This window comes from Hemitrygon akajei, chromosome 21 (genome assembly GCF_048418815.1).
Source record: "Hemitrygon akajei chromosome 21, sHemAka1.3, whole genome shotgun sequence".
In the NCBI taxonomy this organism is placed as follows: domain Eukaryota; kingdom Metazoa; phylum Chordata; class Chondrichthyes; order Myliobatiformes; family Dasyatidae; genus Hemitrygon; species Hemitrygon akajei.
Window position 1 is genome coordinate 49,592,207 of NC_133144.1, and position 19,812 is coordinate 49,612,018.

General features: G+C 41.0%; 2 protein-coding genes across 2 annotated transcripts in view; one reads left to right on the forward strand and one right to left on the reverse strand.

Annotated features, from left to right (window-relative positions):
• The window catches only part of cdh23 (cadherin-related 23), a 1,051,763-nt gene that overhangs the window by 848,245 nt on the left and 183,706 nt on the right, over positions 1–19,812 (forward strand). The window lies entirely within an intron of this gene.
• Positions 1–19,812, reverse strand: part of vsir (V-set immunoregulatory receptor) — a 65,637-nt gene that overhangs the window by 26,278 nt on the left and 19,547 nt on the right. Inside the window, exon 2 of the mRNA XM_073025358.1 lies at positions 3,283–3,687. Within this exon, the coding sequence (XP_072881459.1) occupies positions 3,283–3,687 (405 nt within the window). The remainder of the gene's footprint in view (positions 1–3,282; positions 3,688–19,812) is intronic.

Genomic DNA, 19,812 nt, shown 5'->3' on the forward strand with positions numbered 1-19,812 from the left:
GGCAACAACTTCCCCAGCAAACTCAGAACTGAAAAAAAAACAATTAAATCTGAGCCATGGCTGCTCAGCACCATCTTGATTCCTGTCATTTCAAATGCTTGTACCCAACCCTAACCTTTATACTCTGCCTATCTTGTGTTTCTGTTTCATTGAGGGAGGGAACCATTAGCAATGTTGCACAGTTTGCGACACACACATCTTTTTTTTGTTTTGGAAATACAGTGTGGAAGAGCCACTTCCAGCTCAATGAGCCACAGCAACCCACCTATTTAACCCTAGCCTAATCACAGGACAATTTACAATGACCAATTAACCTACTAACCAGTACGTTTTTGGAAATGGGAGAGAACCGTAGCAGCCAGAGGTAACCCATGCATTTCATGGGGAGAACCTACAAACTCCTTACAGACAGCATTGAAATTGATTTTGTTGTGCTAACCACTATGCTACCATAGTGACAAATCTCTTCCCAGTTGCTGCCACATTCACATGTACTTCAAGGTGTCGGAAACATACTATTGTGTTTAATAAACCACGTGCACCAGGAGATATTTCAGTATTGACCTGGCTAGAAAAAAGATTTCCATTTCAATAACACCCTTTGCCTGTATTCCAGCAAGTCCCAAAACACTTTACTGGTAATGAAGAGGTTTTGAAATGCTCCATGTAGAAAACATGGTGGCCAATTAGCATCAAGCAAACTCACCACAGACTGCATTATCTTAAGGGACAAATGATCTACTTTGATGCTGTTCATTGTGTGATGAATATTGGGCAAGACTGTAAGGATAATCTCCACAGAATAGATCCATGGGGGACATTTAAACCCAAAAGCAGATAGGAACGATGGTAAAATATTAACATACGAATTAGGAACAGTTGTAGGCTAGTAAGCTCCTTGATCCTGCCCTGATCTGATTGCAATTACAACTCCAAGTCCCTATCTACAACCTTTCACCCCCACCCCAATTTATCAAGGATCTATCTACTTCATCTTAAATGCCTTGGAGTCATTTAAGTCCACCTGAACTGGCATGCATGGTTTTGGTCTAATGTCTCATGTCCGAAAGAAGGTATTGGCAGTAGTATAGCACTCCCTCATTACTGTACTGGAGACTGAGTCAGTGATCCTCTGCTCACATCTCTGCAGTGGGTCTTGTACCTGGAGCCTCTTGCGTTGGAGGCAAGAGAAACACACAGCTAACCCAGAAAGGTAATTGAACTTACAGTTCACCAAGAAATATTAATTGCACATCATTAAGGTGTATGATTTTCCCGTCATCCATCTTAGGCCTGTGTTGTGCATTTAACTGAAATAGCCTCCATTGTTTTATGCATTGTCTTTCCAGTCTCAGTCTTTCCAGGTATTGATGGCCCTTTGTGTGAAGATCTATCTTCTGATGTCTGTCAGGTCTCAACTGTTTATTTGGTTGAACTTTGAAACCCGGGTTCATTGTTTCATATCTATATAGTGTCTTACATGATTCCACAAGATTCAAACAATGTCTTCAGAATTTCAATCCTGAGCTCCAGTTATGCCAGCAGTGGAAAATTTGTGTTAAATAGGAATGGGCAAAACTACAACATGCCAGCTCTTTAGCAATAATACCAGATTCTAGTTGAGGAAGTATGCATGAACAAGCAATCAGCTACTCTGCTATATTTTTCATGGTACCCAAATTAATACTTCGAATTACCTTTAGTCTTTACTAATCTTCTAAGAATCTAGACTCGAGTGTTGCTTACAATTCCTTCATGTGACATATTAGATTTAAGTTCTTGTGGTTAAAAATATAAACCTTAAGGAAGTGTCTGCTGCAAATAACGAGGTTCTCAGGCCACATTCTTGAGGTACTCACTTTATAACTTTGGCAGGTTATTCAATATTCATTACTTTGTTTAATTCAATATTTACTGATATCAGGGGAATGAAGTTGATAGGTAATATGTCCATTGAATAGTGCCCAGGAATTCTTAGCCAGTTAGCACAGCTGATAATAGTGACTGGTATACAGATTCTTCAGCACTAAGTCATGTCATACAGGTGGGAATGTTAAGCTTTGTAAGATCTGGCATATTAACTAAAAACTAGTGGGAGTCTTGCCCTTTATTCACCCAAAATACTGGACCTATATTGAAATCTGAAGACTGAGTTCACTTGATGCATATTGCCAGTGACTGTGGAACAAAATCACTTGAAATTCAAACCAACAATGACATAAAGCTCCAATGAGCCACTATCAAGTTATTCAGAAATCCCAATAGCTTGGCATCTGTCTCACCAAGTGTTGTTTCTAGTATCATTCAGATCCCATTTCCTTGCTCACGAAATTTAACAGGTTCTGATTCCCACTCATTCTTTAAGCTCAGCAGGATCCCATTTCCATGTCCCCTTTTAAACTTATCAGGTTTCTATAAGACTCCACTACACAACAGTTTAAAATATCCCAGGCTACCACCACCAGAGCATGCCAGATTGATGGAGTTGTGCCCAGCTGAATGATTAGAGGAACGGCAGGGGTGTGGAGGCTGGAGGCTGAAGGATTCGGACTGTCTTGATGTTAGAGGACTATGTATGGGCATGGGTGGGAGGGAAGAAGGGGCCCTGTTTTGCTTTGTTGTTTGTGTTCTGCCAAGCATTGTGGTGCTGGAGTGTGTGGTGACACTTGCGGGCTGCCCCCAGCACTTCCATGTGTATGATGGTTGTTAACACTTTTCAATGTACATGTGATGTTGTTATTGTTGTTCCTTTTCTTGCCTTGTGGCGCATCGGGCGACATTTTTTTTTGCCATTTCCATAGCATTTGACTGTTTTCCTACGGGGCTGAGTTTCTAACTCGACACTCACCCCAGCACGGGCGAGCAAGGAGCCGGCCAGATTCGAACTCAGGGCCATTCGCCTCGAGGTCAGGTGCTGATGTTACTACACCACCGGCTGGCTATTATACATGTGATACATAAACTTTAATCTAGACTCTTGAAACTTAAATGGCTGAGTGACTTCCTCCTATCCTGTATGGTTATTTTTCCTATATTTGATATTGTTTCCCTTGAAATCCATCAGTCCAACATGAGCATCTGTGCCTCAGTCTGGAATTTCTAAACCTCTCCAACCCTCTCTCTTGAAACACCATCGCCTTATCCATGTTTATGATCATTTGCTCCAAATAGAGGCACAGACCAAATTTTGTTTGATAGACCTCGTGCTTTGCCGGTGACTGTGTATCAAGTGAAACATTACTGTACGCAGATGCCAAGAAACTGCTTTCTGAGGAGACCTACCACGTATAACCTTGAGCTCCATGGTCCCATGTACAGTTAACTCGATGCTTGGGTGTTGCTTGCTTTTTGATGATCTGTGCAACTCATGCACAATGCAGCAGTAAGTTCCCTTGTCCTCTGGTACCAATCTAGTCAGGCTGACCCAGAAGGTTCCCCTATGATCAGAATTCATATAGACTCCATTTCCTTTATAATGAGTATGGTGGTCTTTGAAAGAAGTGTTACGGATATGAATCTTGTCTGCACATGTGCTATTCTTGCTGTGGCTGAAGTACCATAATTTGGCCAACAAGTCATGCCTGTCCCTGAGGTGTCCAGAGAGGCTGCATTTGAAGGTGACATTAAGTCCTTCTGGACACGTATACACTGCGTGATCACTTGATACCTTCAGCTCCATGGCCAGATCTGCAGAAAATAAAAGCAAAGAAGCATAAAGATGTGCAATCTTGAGGTACATTTCGCATCAAGAGGTCACAGGAAACGTTACCTTTTGTGAATCTTGAAAATTAAGATCAACTAATATAAGTGCAACTGGAGCATTCTACTCGCTCTTGAGGACAACAGTGGTATGTTGGTTGGCCAAGAAACGGTCTTTCATGGATTTGATTCCATAAATTCTTGATTCATCCATGAAGGCATTGCAAGGAGTTTTATAACCTATTGTAAAAGTACTTGTAGTATGTATTCAGTGCAGTGTTATAGGCAACGCTACCAATTCTGCAAGACTAAAAATAACATGATAATCTATGTGAGGTGGTGTGATCTACAAGTACTCAGATATTGTTTATTCCCTCTGTATTTAAACTTAATTGTCATGTAAGTTTTTATCCACCCTCCCCTCTTGCCCCCCACCCCCCCCCTACCTTATTCTCCCAGGTTTTGGATTGATATGTCACCCAGCAGCTCACACAGTGTGGATTCCTTTACAAAGTTTCACTGATGGTTGTTGAGCTCAGGTTTCTGGAGCAGGACTTGAACCCACAATATTCTGACTCAGAAATTGCAACAAAAAGCACGGTGCAATCCTGACTGCTGACACAGTGCAGCACACTCATTATTACCCATGTTGATATTAGCACACATTCTGTGAGGTGGGACTCACAAAAAGGAAGCCATATTTGCATGTGATGATTAAATAGAAATTAAATTATTGGGCTGGCAGTCCAAAAGCCTGGATTAATGGTCTTTTGATGTGTTAAAATCCCACCAGCATGGCTGGGGAATTTGAATTCACTTAATAACTTTGGAATAAAAGATAATATTAATGGCCATGATTTTGAAGAGTCTAAGATGATACCAAAAAAGGGAAGTCTTTGTGTGCAGCTCTAAATCATCAAACATTCCCATTGTGGACTTCTACAGCTAAAATCCAGATTTTTATTGGAATTGCAAAGTCTTGCCTTACAGTTGTCTCTCAGTTACACTTAATTATTATTTTTAGACTCAAGTTGATTTTCTCAAGTTGTTCTGGTGATCACATAACCAAGGGGAAGGGAGGGGCTGTTCACGTCCTCCAGTACTTTTACAGACCAGTGGGTTAGATACAGCATGCCAGATGCTCTGCTGCCAGGATGTATCTGTGTCCAAATCATAATTGTTTTATTAAGTACAAGTAGAATTGATTAACTATTTATGTGCTTTTAAATTCACGATGGCGCATAGAAGAAATGACTAACATTCCTTCTCTGCCATTCCGTGTCTCGTCTCCTGGGATGCTTCCCTTGAAGCCCTTCCCCCCAACAAATCTGGTGTGACAGATTCAAAACTTCTTGTTTACAAATATAACCGTGGTACTAAAAAGAAGCTGTGATATTTTCAGAAGATGATTTAAATGTTGCAAGAGGCATGTTCTGTGCAATGAGGTATCTGAAACTCAAAATAGTAAAACAAAGATAAGAAGAAAGCATGTTTTGTCCTAGAATGAGACGATAGTAACCAAAGCCATTTGGCCCTTTGTGCCTGCACTAGTCCTTTGGTTATGTCTCCAGTTAATTCTTTTGCCAGTCTTTCACCATTGCCCTGCATTTCATTCCCCTTTTCAACTATTTAATCAATTCCCCATTGAATGAGACTATTGTATCTATCTACAGCTCCCATTCAGGCAGCACCTACCAAACTTTACTGTGCAAAAAATAATTTATCGCACACAACAGACCATTCAGCCCACTTGATCTATGCTATGTTACCCAGATCTTATTTTCTAATCTCTTGAATCTATCTGCACTGAAACAGTAACTTGAGATCATCAACAAAATAATTGAATTGTGTGTAGCTGAAGGGGTGCTTTCATTTTCTCATCACTTTGTGAAGTACACCCTGAAACATAGTTAACAGGTGCCTTGTTTGCCTCTGCTCTGCTTCGCAAGCAGTTCATTTCTAACTTTAAAAATACCTTCATAGTTTTGGTCAAATCTTTGTCCATATGAGTAGAAACCAGCAATAACCACAGGGGGAAAGGCAGTCCTCACACTGTCTACTAACAGTTAGCCCGTGGATGATGGTTAATGTTCACATCTCTCTTGAACCAGTTGTTTAATGAGCAGCTAATCATAAACACAAGAGTTTCTTCAGATGCTGCAGATCCAGGGTATCACACACATAAAGTGCTGGAGGAACTCAGTGGGTCAGGCAGCGTCAGTACTGATGAAGATTCTAGTGTGCTTTATCAGTCCTGATGAAGGGTCTCAGCCTGAAATGCTTACTGTTTATTCCTCTCCATAGATGCTGCTTGACCTGCTGAGTTTCTCCAGCATTTTGTGTCTAATGAGCGGTTGCCCAGAGCAGTGAAACAACGCACCCCTGCATGCTCCCATGTCACACTTCAAAATAGAAAAGAGCACAATCATACTTCTGCATCAATAACAAGAAAGAATCTTTTTATTGACTTTCTCAAAATACAATCCAGCCAATAAGGCTTTACCGTTTCTGGGGTGCAGGGAGTACTCCGTTGTAACTCCTTTAAATGAATATAGGGCAGAATGATTCTTTTGCACATTGGTTGTTTGTCCACCTCTATGTGTAGCTTTTAATTGATGCTGTTGCATTTCTTTGTATCTACTGTGAATGCCTGCAAGAAAGTTAATCTTGGACTATTACATAATGACATATACATATTCTGATAATAAATTTACTTTGAACTGACCACAATCTGTTCCCACATGATTTTCCCATGTAGTTCCTGACTGAGGCTGCCTACAGCCTTTAAACAAAAGGAGACGCAACCATAGTTGTGCAGCAGGACATTAGTATGCTATATTAATAAACATTAGGATAACAGCTGGATGCATTAGCCTAAAATTTCCTTCCCAGAATGCTGCAAACAATACTGCCATGTTTGTTTAACCTAGGGTGGAGCAAACTTGTGCTGAATTTGGAGTGAGTTGACATTTAGCTGGAAAATTGACAACTTTCTGGCAGAATTTCTTGAAGGCAAGCAAGATTCTTCTATTGTAGAGGACCCAGAAGTAATGCAGCACCCGCTGTCTTCCTCCATTCTGAATTACAGCTGTCCAGGCCCGAGCAGCAACTCCACTCCTTCCACAGAACTATCAGATTTTTCAAATATCATTTTCCCTGACCCACCACGTAGGCCATACCCTCTTCTCGCTACCACCATCAGATAGGAAGCATAGAAGTCTTAGATCCCACACTACCAAGTTCGGAAACAGTTACTACCCTGCAACTTTTGACAAGAACCACAGATGATCTAATCATATCTCATAGGGGTGGCACAGCAGCTTAGAGGATAGCGTAACACTACCACAGTGTCAGTGGTTCTGGTTCAGTCCCACCACTGTCCTGTAAGGAGCTGGTACATTCTTTCCTTGACCATATAGGTTTCCTGCGTGCTCTGGATTCATCCCACGTTCCAAAGATGTAAGGGTTAGTATGTTTGTAGATTAATTGGCCACGCAGGCAAAATTGAGTGTTGTGGGCTCATTGGTCCAGAAGGGCATGTTAGCATGCTCGAGATTCAAGATCGTTTAATGTCATTTCCAGTACACAAGTGTAAAGGAGAACGAAATAATTGTCATTCCAGTTCTGATGCAATATATAAAAACCACACTACGATAAAGAGCACAAATAAATATAAATATAGAATATAACATATACATAGATTGATTATATGTACATGAAGTGACACCAGGCACATAACGCGATTGACAGGAGGTGATGAAGTAGTGGTGGTGGAGGGTGTGGTGGGGTGGGGTGGGTTAGTGGGTGGAGGTGTTGATCAGCCTTACTGTTTGTGAAAACTATTTCTAAATAAAAAATAAAAACACATCTCCTGAAAGTAATGTCCTCCACCACCCTGTGCGGCTCTCTCAGAGCATCCACTCCCCCCTCGCATTCGCTCTGCCTTCCCTTCTCTCATCATTGCAACATCCATTCAGGAAGCCGCAGTTCCAGTGCAAAACTATGGGGAGGTCGCTTCTATTGTGTGTCCCTAGAAGGGCTGCCTCCCAAACTCAGAACTACAAAGTCGTGCTGGCACCTGTGTGCTTTTGCAGCTAACCGCAGCCACCACTTACTCGTGGCCACACTGCGCCAGTATATGTGGATACTGGATCGGCGGCTACAGCCACCCAAAGACTCACGAATAGACAACCCCTTAGGAGAACATCACACTCAACTCAAGTGATTGCAGGACCTAGATTTTGCAGTTGTTGAGTCTGGTGGCACAACAGAACCGCACTGCGTAAGAAGTGCTATGAAGATTGCTATCTCAATGTTGTTTGTAAATCAGCATTAAGATGACACACATCACTGTTTTAGTCCCAGTTAAAGGAGAAAAAGAGGGAATTTCTAGGCTGGATTTTTATCCATGTTAAACATTATAGAATAACACAGTAAAGTGTTGTCTCTAAGTTAACACTTTGCTTCTTAAGGTCGTTTAGCACACAACAGTGACAAAATAGTGAGTTTAGTGTAAATCCCTGTTATCCTGTCCTAGTGCACAGTTTCCTCATGATTCCATCTGGCTAATGCCCCTGCTTTTGGCAACATTCATTCGATTTGACTGCTTTGTAGTGACAGGACGATTTAGGCATTCTGCATCCAACACAATTTATATGTTCGCTCCTCACTTCAGACTTGTGGCCACATCATCCAGGCTGTCACTTGCATGCAGCACTGCACCAGAAGAGGTGTCAACTTTCAGGTAGGCTATTTAACTGAAAGTGTCGTCTCTCCGTTGTTATAGTCTCGAGCCCCTATTATCCTATAACCTCATGGCCACCATTTCTGCCTCAAACTTTCTGACATAAACAGAACTTGTTTATTGAAAATAGTAAAATCCAAATATCTGGTCATTAGGTTGAAAAGGGTTAGTTGTGTGATAAATGACTGCCTTGCTTCCTAGTGTAATGATAGCAGCTATTCCTTGCAGTTATTTATTAGATGCAAGTGTTTGGTTGGGGGAGGGGGAGAGGTTCCCTGAAGATTCAAGATTCAATATTGTTCAATGTCATCTTCGATACTAAAATGTAAAGGAGAGCAAAATAATTGTAACTCCAGATCCGATGCAGCACAAAACGCAATATGATATAAGAACACAATGATTAAAAAGCACAACATATATAAATACATAAGATAGTTTATGTACATAGGTTGCATGTCCATAAGGTGACACTAGGCACAGGAGTGACTGTACATAAGGTGACTGACAGGAAATGAGATAGTAGCAGTGGTGGATGTTGTGGAGGGGTGAGTTAGTGGGTGGAGGTGTTGATCAGCCATCCTGTTTGGAGAAAGTAACAGTTTTTGTGTCTGATGATTCTGGTGTGGATGCTACATTGCCTCCTCCCTGATGGGAGTAGGGGCAAGAGTCCATGAGCAGAGTGGGTGGGATCCTTAATGATGTTACTGGCCCTTTCCCAGCACCTTTCTGTATAAATGTACTTCATAGCAAGTAGGCTAGTGCTGGTGATGCATTGGGCAGTTCTGACTACTCACTGCAGAGACTTCCTGTCCACTACAGTGCAGTTTTTTTCCATGCAGTGATGCAGTGTGTTATGATGCTCTCCACCGCACATCTGTAGAAGGGTGTAAGTATTAATTGCATAGTCCAGCTCTCTTCAACCTCCTCAGAAAGCAGAGGCATTGGTGAGCTTCCCTGATTGTGTAGGGTAGTTCTGGGACCAGGAGAGGTTGTGCAGGATGTGCACTCCCAGGAGTTTGAAACTGCTCACAGTTTCCTCTGCTGTGCTGCCAACATAAAGACGAGCAAGACATGCAAGCTGATGGTTCCTTCAAGGGAAAAATGTTAAATGGTTATAAGCTTCTATAAAAGGTAAAGTACCACAGAAGCTGTAAATCTGAAATAAAACAGAAAATGCTGAAGATGCACAACAGTTCAGGCAGCATCACTAGAGAGAGAAATAATGTCGGGTTGATGATCCTATTAATTAATTTTAGCTAAAATGTGCTTACTTCATTGAATGGTGGTATTGTTTCAAACCACTCAATGAAAAATTGTCAACTTGTAAAAGTAGGCCTGCTTCTATCTCCATGCCAATTCTCTCTGCCTTTAGCTCCAAAGTGGTGTATCTGTTATTAATTGCCTTTTTTTTTACATCAACCATCCTGATTTTGTTTCTGATAAAATACGTGCGTGCCGGGATGAACTAAACTTCAAGCTGCTAAAGCTAGTGGACTGCTGCTGCAGCTAGAGAAGTAAGGAAACAGGTGGAAGGTACTTCATTTACTGTGATTCATTGTCTTGACTAAAGCCCACCTTAGGCTCCCCTGGAACATACGGCTTTGGATTGTGACATCCCTTCCTGGAAGCTTTTAAACTATGTCCCCATACACTGCATAAACCCTTAGACTCTGATCCTAAATTTTTCTTCTGTCTTTTTCTGCCTAACACAGATATTGCTGGCATTGTCACAGATGGGAGGTACTTGAATAAGGAACTCAGTATTGTCATTCAAAAAGCAAGATATTTCACATGCTGGAAATATTAAAAAAGCAGACAATGTAGGTCAGGCAGTATCTGTGGGGAGAGAAATAAATGACCTTTAATTAGAAGGCTTCTGAAAAGTCATTGACCGAAAACCCTTTTTAGCATTTTCTCTCATCTGCATTGCAAGACATGAAGTGGTTAAATATGGTTAAGATTATTCATCTTCATTATGTGCCGTGACAATGACGTGGGCAATTGTGATCTCCTTGACCACATGGTTGTTCTTGTCAAATTTTTCTACAGAAGCGGTTTGCCATTGCCTTCTTCTGGGCAATGACTTTACAAGACCGGTGACCCCAGCCATTATCAATACTCCTCAGAGATTGCCTGACGTCAATGATTGCATAACCAATACTTGTGATATACATCAGCTGCTCATACGAGCATCCACCACCTGCTCCCATGGCTTCACATGACCCTGATCAGGGTGGAAGGGGGTCTAAGCAGGTACTACATCTTGCCCAAAGGTGACCTGCTGTCACGCAGAGAGGAATGCCTTTGGTAGAGACATATCCTCACCCCGCCACCCATAAGCTTTTTAGGAAAGTTAAAATATTGATTTTAACATCAGAACATGAATTTGAGTCGAGTACTTTGTTAAATAGGTAAGTTGATATTACTCACTTGATTTCTGATGACTCAGTTAAAATATAACTACAGTGGATTCCAGTTAATTGGGCCATCGGTTAGTTGGAGCTGCTGTCTATTTGGGACAACCCTTAAAAAACAAAAACAAATTTAAAAAAACTGGCAGGATTCCTTGCTACTTAAGTGGTGCTGGAGACTTGCCAGACAGGTTCCAACTAGCGCCAACATCGGTGGCCATTAGATGCCGTACTGTGCTTGGTGACAAATAAGTAGTAAGACAATTTAGAATTATTTTGCTCACTGTGGTTTCAAGCATTCAAGCTTGAAGATGCCAGAAATGACCAAGCATGAAAAAGAAATGGCTTCACTACTTCAACAAGTTAGCAACTACGAAGAATTTGAAAGTATCAACAATCACCTTAAATGTTAACTTTGGTCCTCACCCAGGCACTTAGCTCTCACCTGTGGCTCCAAGTAGCTGATTGCATGCAACAGAGGCCACACCCCAGTACGTCACTTCGATGGGTGGACGAAACCAGGTGATGGTAGCCAGCCGGTCTCATACCCTGTTGAAATGGGGATATACCTGTCCTAGCATGCCAAGTTATCTCCAGTGGACTAGGCATATGAGATCTAATGACCAAGAAGTTGGGTCTGTCTGCAATGCTTTGTAGAGAGCAAAGAGCATGAAAAGGCACAGAAGAAGTCATGGTCAGCCATTGCAACCAAGGAAGACCCTTGTTTTAACGTCTACTCTTACCACTGGACCTTAACTTCTGAGATCGAAGAGTGGAACTGCCCTAGTGTAATGGCTTCTCCACTTTAAAAACTCTCCCACGCAGGTCTCCTGTCATCGTCTGATAAAACAGGCAACCACCATTAGTATTGGTAGTGTTCTAATTTGTTCTGTATTTTGTTACTCAATTAAACGATTGTTTGTCTTTTTTATACCTTTTTAACTATTTCCTTGAAACTTTGGCTATTGGGGCAGCCGCTTAATTGGGCTAAAATATACTGGTCCTGATGTGCCCCAATTAACTGGAATCCACCATACTTAACATTTTTCTCCATTTATATTGAACAGGCTAGCGGCACCATTAAAGAAACTGGCACATGAATGTCATTCAGCCATGTCCATTCCCAACATTTCCTTTGGGATTCACATACAGTAAATAGCTGCCTGTTGTGCAGTCTATTGCAGCATATCCATTAAACAGGAATGAGATGTTATGGCCAGCTATTTTGTTTTGGCAGCACTGACAAAGGGAGGAACGTTGGCAGCTCGAGTTGTTTTTCAAAGCAGCTGGGAAGAGTTTTTGGAGATCTTTCCTGATTTGCCTTAGGACGGAAACATTTGGAAGATGAGTCAGCCGTTCAGGCACTTCAGCCTCTGCTATACAGTTAAAGATCACAGCTCATCTCTGACAACATTTCCCACACCATCTCCATATCCTTTTAAAAAATGCCCATGAAATGTTCTTTGATCTCTTGCATCAAAGCAACAATTGAATCTCAACATCTGCTGGAGCTCTACCTTTTCACTTTGTGTCTAAAGGTGCATTATCTCTATTGATCTTTACCAGCTTGTGCCGTGGAGCCTCTAACCTATTTAGTTTAAGTGGGAGGGGAGAAATGAAAGGGAAGGTGTGTGCTAAGGTGGAAGGTAGAAGAAAGTGAGTCATTAAAGAGGTGGTGCAAGATAACAAAAGAGTGATGGGACAAGGAAGAAAAGCTGACCGTGGAGAAATGTAAATAGAAGTAACAGAATCATTTGAAACTGGCAAAAGAGTATTCTGTGTATACTGGAAATCTGTAATCTGAGGCAAGGTTGAGCAAGCTACCTCTTTACTCTTTGGAGCAAAGGTAGATGAGAGGTGACAGAAGTGCATAAGATGATAAGAGGCATAGATAGACCATAAGACAAAGGCTATTCAGCCCATTGAGTCTGATGTGCCATTCCATCATGGCCAATTTATTGTCCCTCTCAACCCCATTCTTCTGCCTTCCCCCATAACTTCTGAAACCCTGACCCATCAAGAAACTATCAACTTCTGCTTTAAGTACACACAGTGGCCTGGCGTCAACAGCTGTCTGTAGCAATGAATTCCACTCATTCGCTACTCACTGGCTAAAGAAATTCCAAATGGGTGTCCCTCTATTCTGTGGATGTGTCTCAGAATAGAATGGACAGCCAGTGCCTTTTCCCCAGAGTGGCAATGGCTAATACAAGAGGACATTCTTTTAAGGTGAGTGGAGGAACGTATAGGAGGGATGTCAGGAGCAGGTTTTCTACACAGAGAGTGGTAAGTGAATGGAACACACTGCCGGAGGTGGTGACAGAGGCAGATACACCAGGGACTTTTAAGAGACTTTTAGATAGGCAAATGGATGAAAGAAGAATGGAGGACTTATGGGGGCAGGAAGGGTTAGGTTGAACTTAAAAGCTATAGAGTCAACACAACATCGTGGGCTGAAGGGCCTGGTTGTGTGCTGCACTGTTCTATGAAATGAAAATGCTGGAAATGCTCATTATCTAAATTTGCTCAACTTCAAACCAGAAAGTTGTAATGCCTCTTTGTAAAGAGAAGATGCTGCTTCTCCAGTCTCCATTAACCTACAATGTTAGTGAGACCAAGGACTGAATTAGAGGCATGCTCGAAAGGATTCTGAAAAGCATTCACCTACTCTTAATTTGCTCTCCCCAAACTGCAAGGGACTATTTCTTATTATGATGCACCAAATACCATAACACAATGTACCCAGGACATCTTCAAGGAGTGGTGTCTCAAAAATGCAGCGTCCGTTATTAAGGACCTCCAGCACCCAGGGCATGCCCTTTTCTCACTGTTACCATCAGGTAGGAGGTACAGAAGCCTGAAGGCACACACTCAGCGATTCACGAACAGCTTCTTCCCCTCTGCCATCCGATTCCTAAATGAACATTGAACCCATGGACACTACTTCCTTTTTTAAAAATATATAGTATTTCTGGCTTTTGCAAGATTTTCAACCTATTCAATATACATATATTGTATAGAGTATACTGAATAAGATTTAATTATTTATTATTGTTACTATTTTATTTTTTTCTTCTATACATTACATTATTACATTGAACTGCTGCTACTAAATTAACAAATATCACGTCACATGCCAGTGATAATAAACCTGATTCTGATTCTGACATCTCTTGTTCACCCAGTATTCTAAAATTTTTCTAAAGATTAGATTTATTTGTCACATGGATATCGAAACATTGAAACCTAAAGTGAAATGTATCATTTTGCATCAATGACCAACACATTCCGAAGATGCTGGGACAGTCTGCTAGTGCACCATGCTTCCAGCATCAACATATCAACTCCAGGTCTTAATAACCTTAACTTACATGTCTTTGGAACATGGGAGTAAAATAGAGCAGCTGGAGGAAGCCTATGTAGTCATGGGGAAAACATACAAACTCCTTGAGGACAGCGATGAGATTTGAACCCCAATCTTATACTTGTCGTTGTAAGGCATAATTCTAACCACTGAACTACCATGCTGCCTTTATGCAACAAGCAAACTTTTAATGTAAATAAACTCAGCAGCAAATTTCATTTCAAGGGTTATCCAAAATCAGTGTGAAGAGATATTTTTAGTTTATTTATGTTCAGGGCAGTGCAGTTATGATCTTATTAGTAACAACATTGTCATTGAATATTTGACCCTTTATGCGACACTAAGTTCATTTGATTTGGTTTGGTTTTCCTAAGGTTTACAATAATAGTTTGGCCATAAAATACAGAATTCCAATATAGACAATAGACAATAGGTGCAGGAGTAGGCCATTCAGCCTTTCGAGCCAGCACCGCCATTCACTGTGATCATGGCTGATTATCCACAGTCAGTACCCCATTCCTGCCTTCTCCCCATATCCCTGGACTCCGCTATCTTTAAGAGCTCTATCGTAACTCTTTCTTGAAAGCATCCAGAGTATTGGCCTCCACTGCCTGCACCATAGAATATTGCTATTTTAAAGGGTAATGAGATGACATGTAATTTGGCAATTTCTTTAAAGGTATGTGCTTAGAAAATTCTGTACTGTGTGTGATATGGCGCATTTGAACTGTTCTCATGCAACAGAAACAGAAAACAGTGCAAATATTAATGAGGTCAGGTAACCATCAAAGGAGAACAGAATTAACATTACAGGTTAAAACATCTTTTTTTCCTGAGTTGTTGAGTCTGTTTCATGTTTGCACAGCTGCTACCTGACCTCCTGAGCATTTTCAGTTTTTATTTCAGATGTCCAGCACCTTCAGTATTTTGATTTTGAAGGTGTGAATCTACTTTCATTCTTTTCGGTAAATGAATAATCTGGGACAGGATGCAGGGGTCAGAGTCATTGAAGGCGTGGGGGAGATGGATGATGATTCAGTTTTGTTTCCTACCTGCATTTGAGTATCATGTTAGATAATGTGCTGATGCAGTTCTTGAACCCACAATTTTCTGTAGTAATCTTATTGAACCTTATGAGATCGTTGTCTAGATAATACTGTGGCAAAGGTATTACAATGCATTTGCTAACGTCACGAGGACAGATAATAAATCAGCCCCATTTGCTGGATAAAGTTTCCACACCCACACAACAGCATCAAATTTTGACTATTTTGCCATTGAACAGTACTGACTGTGGACATTTATAATTAAAATGGGTAGGTTGGGAATTTTTGATCTAAAGTTGTGATCTAGTGGGTGTGCACAGAAGCATGATTTACAGTTCTGATGAGACCTTTCAGAATGTCAGCTGTGGAATATAAAGCCAGCTGGTTATACCGCAAAATGTTACAACATATGGACTAACTTGCAAGAACTTCACAACTTATGCTCTCAGTATTATTGATTTATTTGTGTATGTATTATATTTGCATGGCTTGTCTCCTTTTGCCTATCGGTTGTCTATCAGTCGTTCTGTTTTGTTTTTCATTGATTCTATTGTATTTCTCTTTGCGTCTGTGAATGCCCGCAAGAGAATGAACCTCAAGGTAGTATATGATGACATATACAGTCCACACTTTGATAATAAATTTACTTTGAATATTGAAGCTGTGAGCCACAAGTTGCCTCCAGAAGACGACTCTGCACCATTGGCTGTCTAACCTTAGCTTTTGTTTACTCAAGCAAAATGGGGTGGCATAGCATTGTAGCAGTAAGCACATTGATTTACACCGATCGGGGTACAATTCCTGCAAAGAGCTTGTACGTTCTCCCTGTGACTGTGTGGTGTTCCTCCAGGTGCTCTGGTTTCCTCTCACATTCCAAGTATGTATGGTAAGGGTTAGCAAGTTGTGGGAATGCTACATTGGCACTGGAAGCATAGAGTGACACTTAAATAATCTTTTGCTGATTTCATTTCACACAATGTTTTTCACTGTTTATTTCAATGTGCATGTGACAAATAAAGTTGATAGTTATTCCTTAATACTTAAGTGATGCTGGTAATTTAAAGTTAAATGGACTCAGATGAATAGCAACTATGCTGCTAATGATGCCAGATCCAATGGTGTGAAATGGCCACACTTACCTAGAACTCTGGTCATTTCACAAGTTAATGTCCAATGCCGACCTGTAGGCGCTTAAGACACACCAATGATTTACAGAGCTGATGCACAAAGACAAATGGCCAGCGAAATAGAAATATTTCACCATGAAGATGAATTGTTGCTGTTAAAAATTTATGTAGGTGTCTTTGAGTACCATCATTGATGGATATACCTGGCATGAAGTCAGTGCATCCATGGATTCATTGGATTGAAGAGAAAATTATCTTGTAAGAGTTTTTTTTGTGTGAGTGGTTAGGAGATTTCATTGAGAGATACAAGGATCTGAGAGGGGTTGACAGGGTAGATGTTAAGAGGCCATGTTTTCCGGCCAGAGAAGCAATGTGTAAACTTGGGATAAAAGGACTGTTAAGAAGAATAAATTGCTTTATAAAAACAGTTGTAAATCTCTGGCATTTTCTGGCCCAGACAGTGTTCCTTTATTGTGTATATTCAAGGCGTAAGAAAAATAGAACTTTAGAGTGAAAGGAAATCGAGGAATATTAGTTAGAAATAGAAAATGGATGAGTTAGTTAGAGGGTGAGGTACAACTTTATTGAAAATGGCATAGGTTTGAAGTACCAAAAGGCCACTTCCTCTTCTTGCATTTTTCTTTGTGCCTGAGCACTCAGTTCTCTCAAACACCCAGAAGCTGATCTCTCTACTGTGGGACTTCAGCACATTGGTACATCCTCTGTGAGCTGCAACAACTGGAAAGAGGGTAAGTTGCATAACTGTAGGAAAAATTAGGAGAGAGGGAATGAAGCTGATGGGATTTGTTCTGCTGGGCACCAGCATGGACCCAATGGCCAGAAAAACCTCCTGTGTTACTATAAGTAAATGAACTTGCATTAACAAAGTGATATTAACTTATGAAATTACCCCAGTACACTCTACAGATATATCCCTGTGTAGAGGTACAGGCTGTGCCCATGTAATGAACAGATTCCGTTTTTACAGATGTCTGTTTTGTCTGCAAGTTGGCAAGTACACAAAAACCACTTGATATGGTAACTCTATCACCAGAGTAATAAGTGGTATGAAAAACACATAAAACTGGCAAGAAAGAACAGTTACTAGAAGTGGAGAGAGGGAGGGGAAAATAGTTCTGTCATACATGGCAATAAGTATATACATACATTGGATTTTTGAAGTCAATATTATGGGAGCTTATTCGTATGCATGGGTGTCTGTAAGTCGGGCATTCAAAACCTTGGGAAGGCCTGTGTTAGGGCAGGTGGCCAATGAAAGAACATTTTAAACAGGGGAAAGATTGAGAAAGGTTTTTTGGAAAAATTCCAGACAGGAGGCAATGAAAGACTTGTTAAGACTTGTAAAGTTAAAAAAGCTTTGAAAGTTGGGTGTCAGGTTGTACGCTGATGATGCAACGATCCTGATACTACAACATCCTTTCGATCACAATGATACTTTCTCAATGTGAAACTGTCAATGTTTTAGATTTTTTACTATTAACATTCGGGCAGACGGGGCTCATCAGCTGTGGTTGGCAGCTCATCTAGGAGAAGGAAATCTCCGATCTCAAACCTCCGCTGCTTTGCGGTTATACCCATTCATGGGGAAGGCTTCGGGAGTAAACCCTGAGGGAAAACTCCAGAGCTGAAGTCCCTAAGGCAGTCCTACATTGAGTTCAATGTTGACTGGCAACTCCTGCGATGCTGCTGGTACCAAACTGTATCAGTCTCTGCCATTCCTTTGGGTTCATCATTTGCATAGAGAGGGGGAGTTTGCTACACGGGCAACAGCTTGCTCGCCATATCGTACTGCCCAGGCTTGCGTATCTAGACAGCTAGGACACAATATACATAGTCAACTCTGAACAACAGAGGCCTCAGACTCAGATTATTAACATTCTGACCCTATTTCCCTTGAATTAATTTTCTGTATTTCAGCAAATGGAAAGGGTTTCAAAACACTGGGGGTCTCAGTGCTCAACCTTTGCCCATTAAAAGCTTGCTTCCCAAAATGTCAGGTAAAGCCCAAAAACGTCGGAAGTACTCATCAAATTGGGCAGCATCTGTGGAAGGGAGAGGTATCGTTAATATTGCATCCTGCTGATGCGTCTGATTTGTCAAGTATTTCCATCATCGTCTCTTGTGAGTGAAAATGTATGGAAAATGCAGTTGTCTGCTTTTTATTTTTTCCAAAGCATCCTTTATCCAAAATTTATAATTCTGACCATTTCCGAGTATGCAGCAGAATAAAAGCATTTGAAATAGTCCTTTAAAATATGAGAGGTTTGTGTCTCAAAACCACAATTTGCATCTGTTCAATATCAGTCTTTGTGTCTCACTGATTGAGTTCAACACATGCTCAAAGGCTAACCTTAATCTGCTCCTCTGAATATTTCCCACTTGTTGATATGACCATTCATTATCAGTTTAACACTGCTTCATTGAGAGCTGCTGTACCACACAGTGCCCTGCCTTCACATGGTAGAGTGTACATTGTTGAAAAGGGTCTATTACAATGCACAAGGAATCCTTTTTAGCCTCGTTTCATTTCATTTGCTACTAAAACCCTTAACCATGCCTTTGTTAAGTCTATTCTTGGCTCTTCCATTGCTGCCTCATTCTTAATTTTCACCAGCGTACCCAAAGCTTTGTGGAACCTGTGTCCAAACTCGCTCCAAGTTCTGGAGACACAGGGAACTGCAGATACTGAAACCCGGAGTAACACAAAGTAGAGGAGGAACTCAACGAGTCTGACAGCATCTACAGAAGGAAATGAGTGGTCAGCATTTCAAGTTGCTGATGACACAAATGAAGGATCTTGACCAGAAACATCAGATGTTCATTTACCTTCATGAGTTCCTCCAGCATTTTGTGTGCCAATACAAGTTCTGTTCATCCATCATCATTGCTTACATTGCTTTTTGCCCGAACAGAGCCATAGCCTTGAAATTTTCACTCTTTTTTTCACTTAACTCCCTCTATTTATTTATTTTTGGAGACTTGCAATCCTCCAAGAACTCCCTTGTATGATTCTGATTTCTGTTGTCCCACCACCAGGAACCATGCCTTTGGCTTCCTTGCCGCTAAATTCTGGAATTACTTTCCTTAATTGTGCATTAAGTCCATTTAGTCATTCATTGAGTTTTTGCTCATCTGGCCTATTGTGTGGATTATTGGCATATTTTGTTGCATATAACATTTCTGTGAGGCATCCTATTGCATTGTAGCTACAAAATAAATCAGAATGCTTGTTGCTTTCTGGGACCAGACAAACTCAAATAAGTGGGGTCCATTTTAAGTTATTTGTTGAAAAGCAAAAATAAAGAACCTGTTCCGTTGGACAGGTGAGGGATTTGTATGGTTTTAAATGCTTAGCAGCTTGGTATGGTAATGGCACTCCACATGACCACGAGAAACTGCA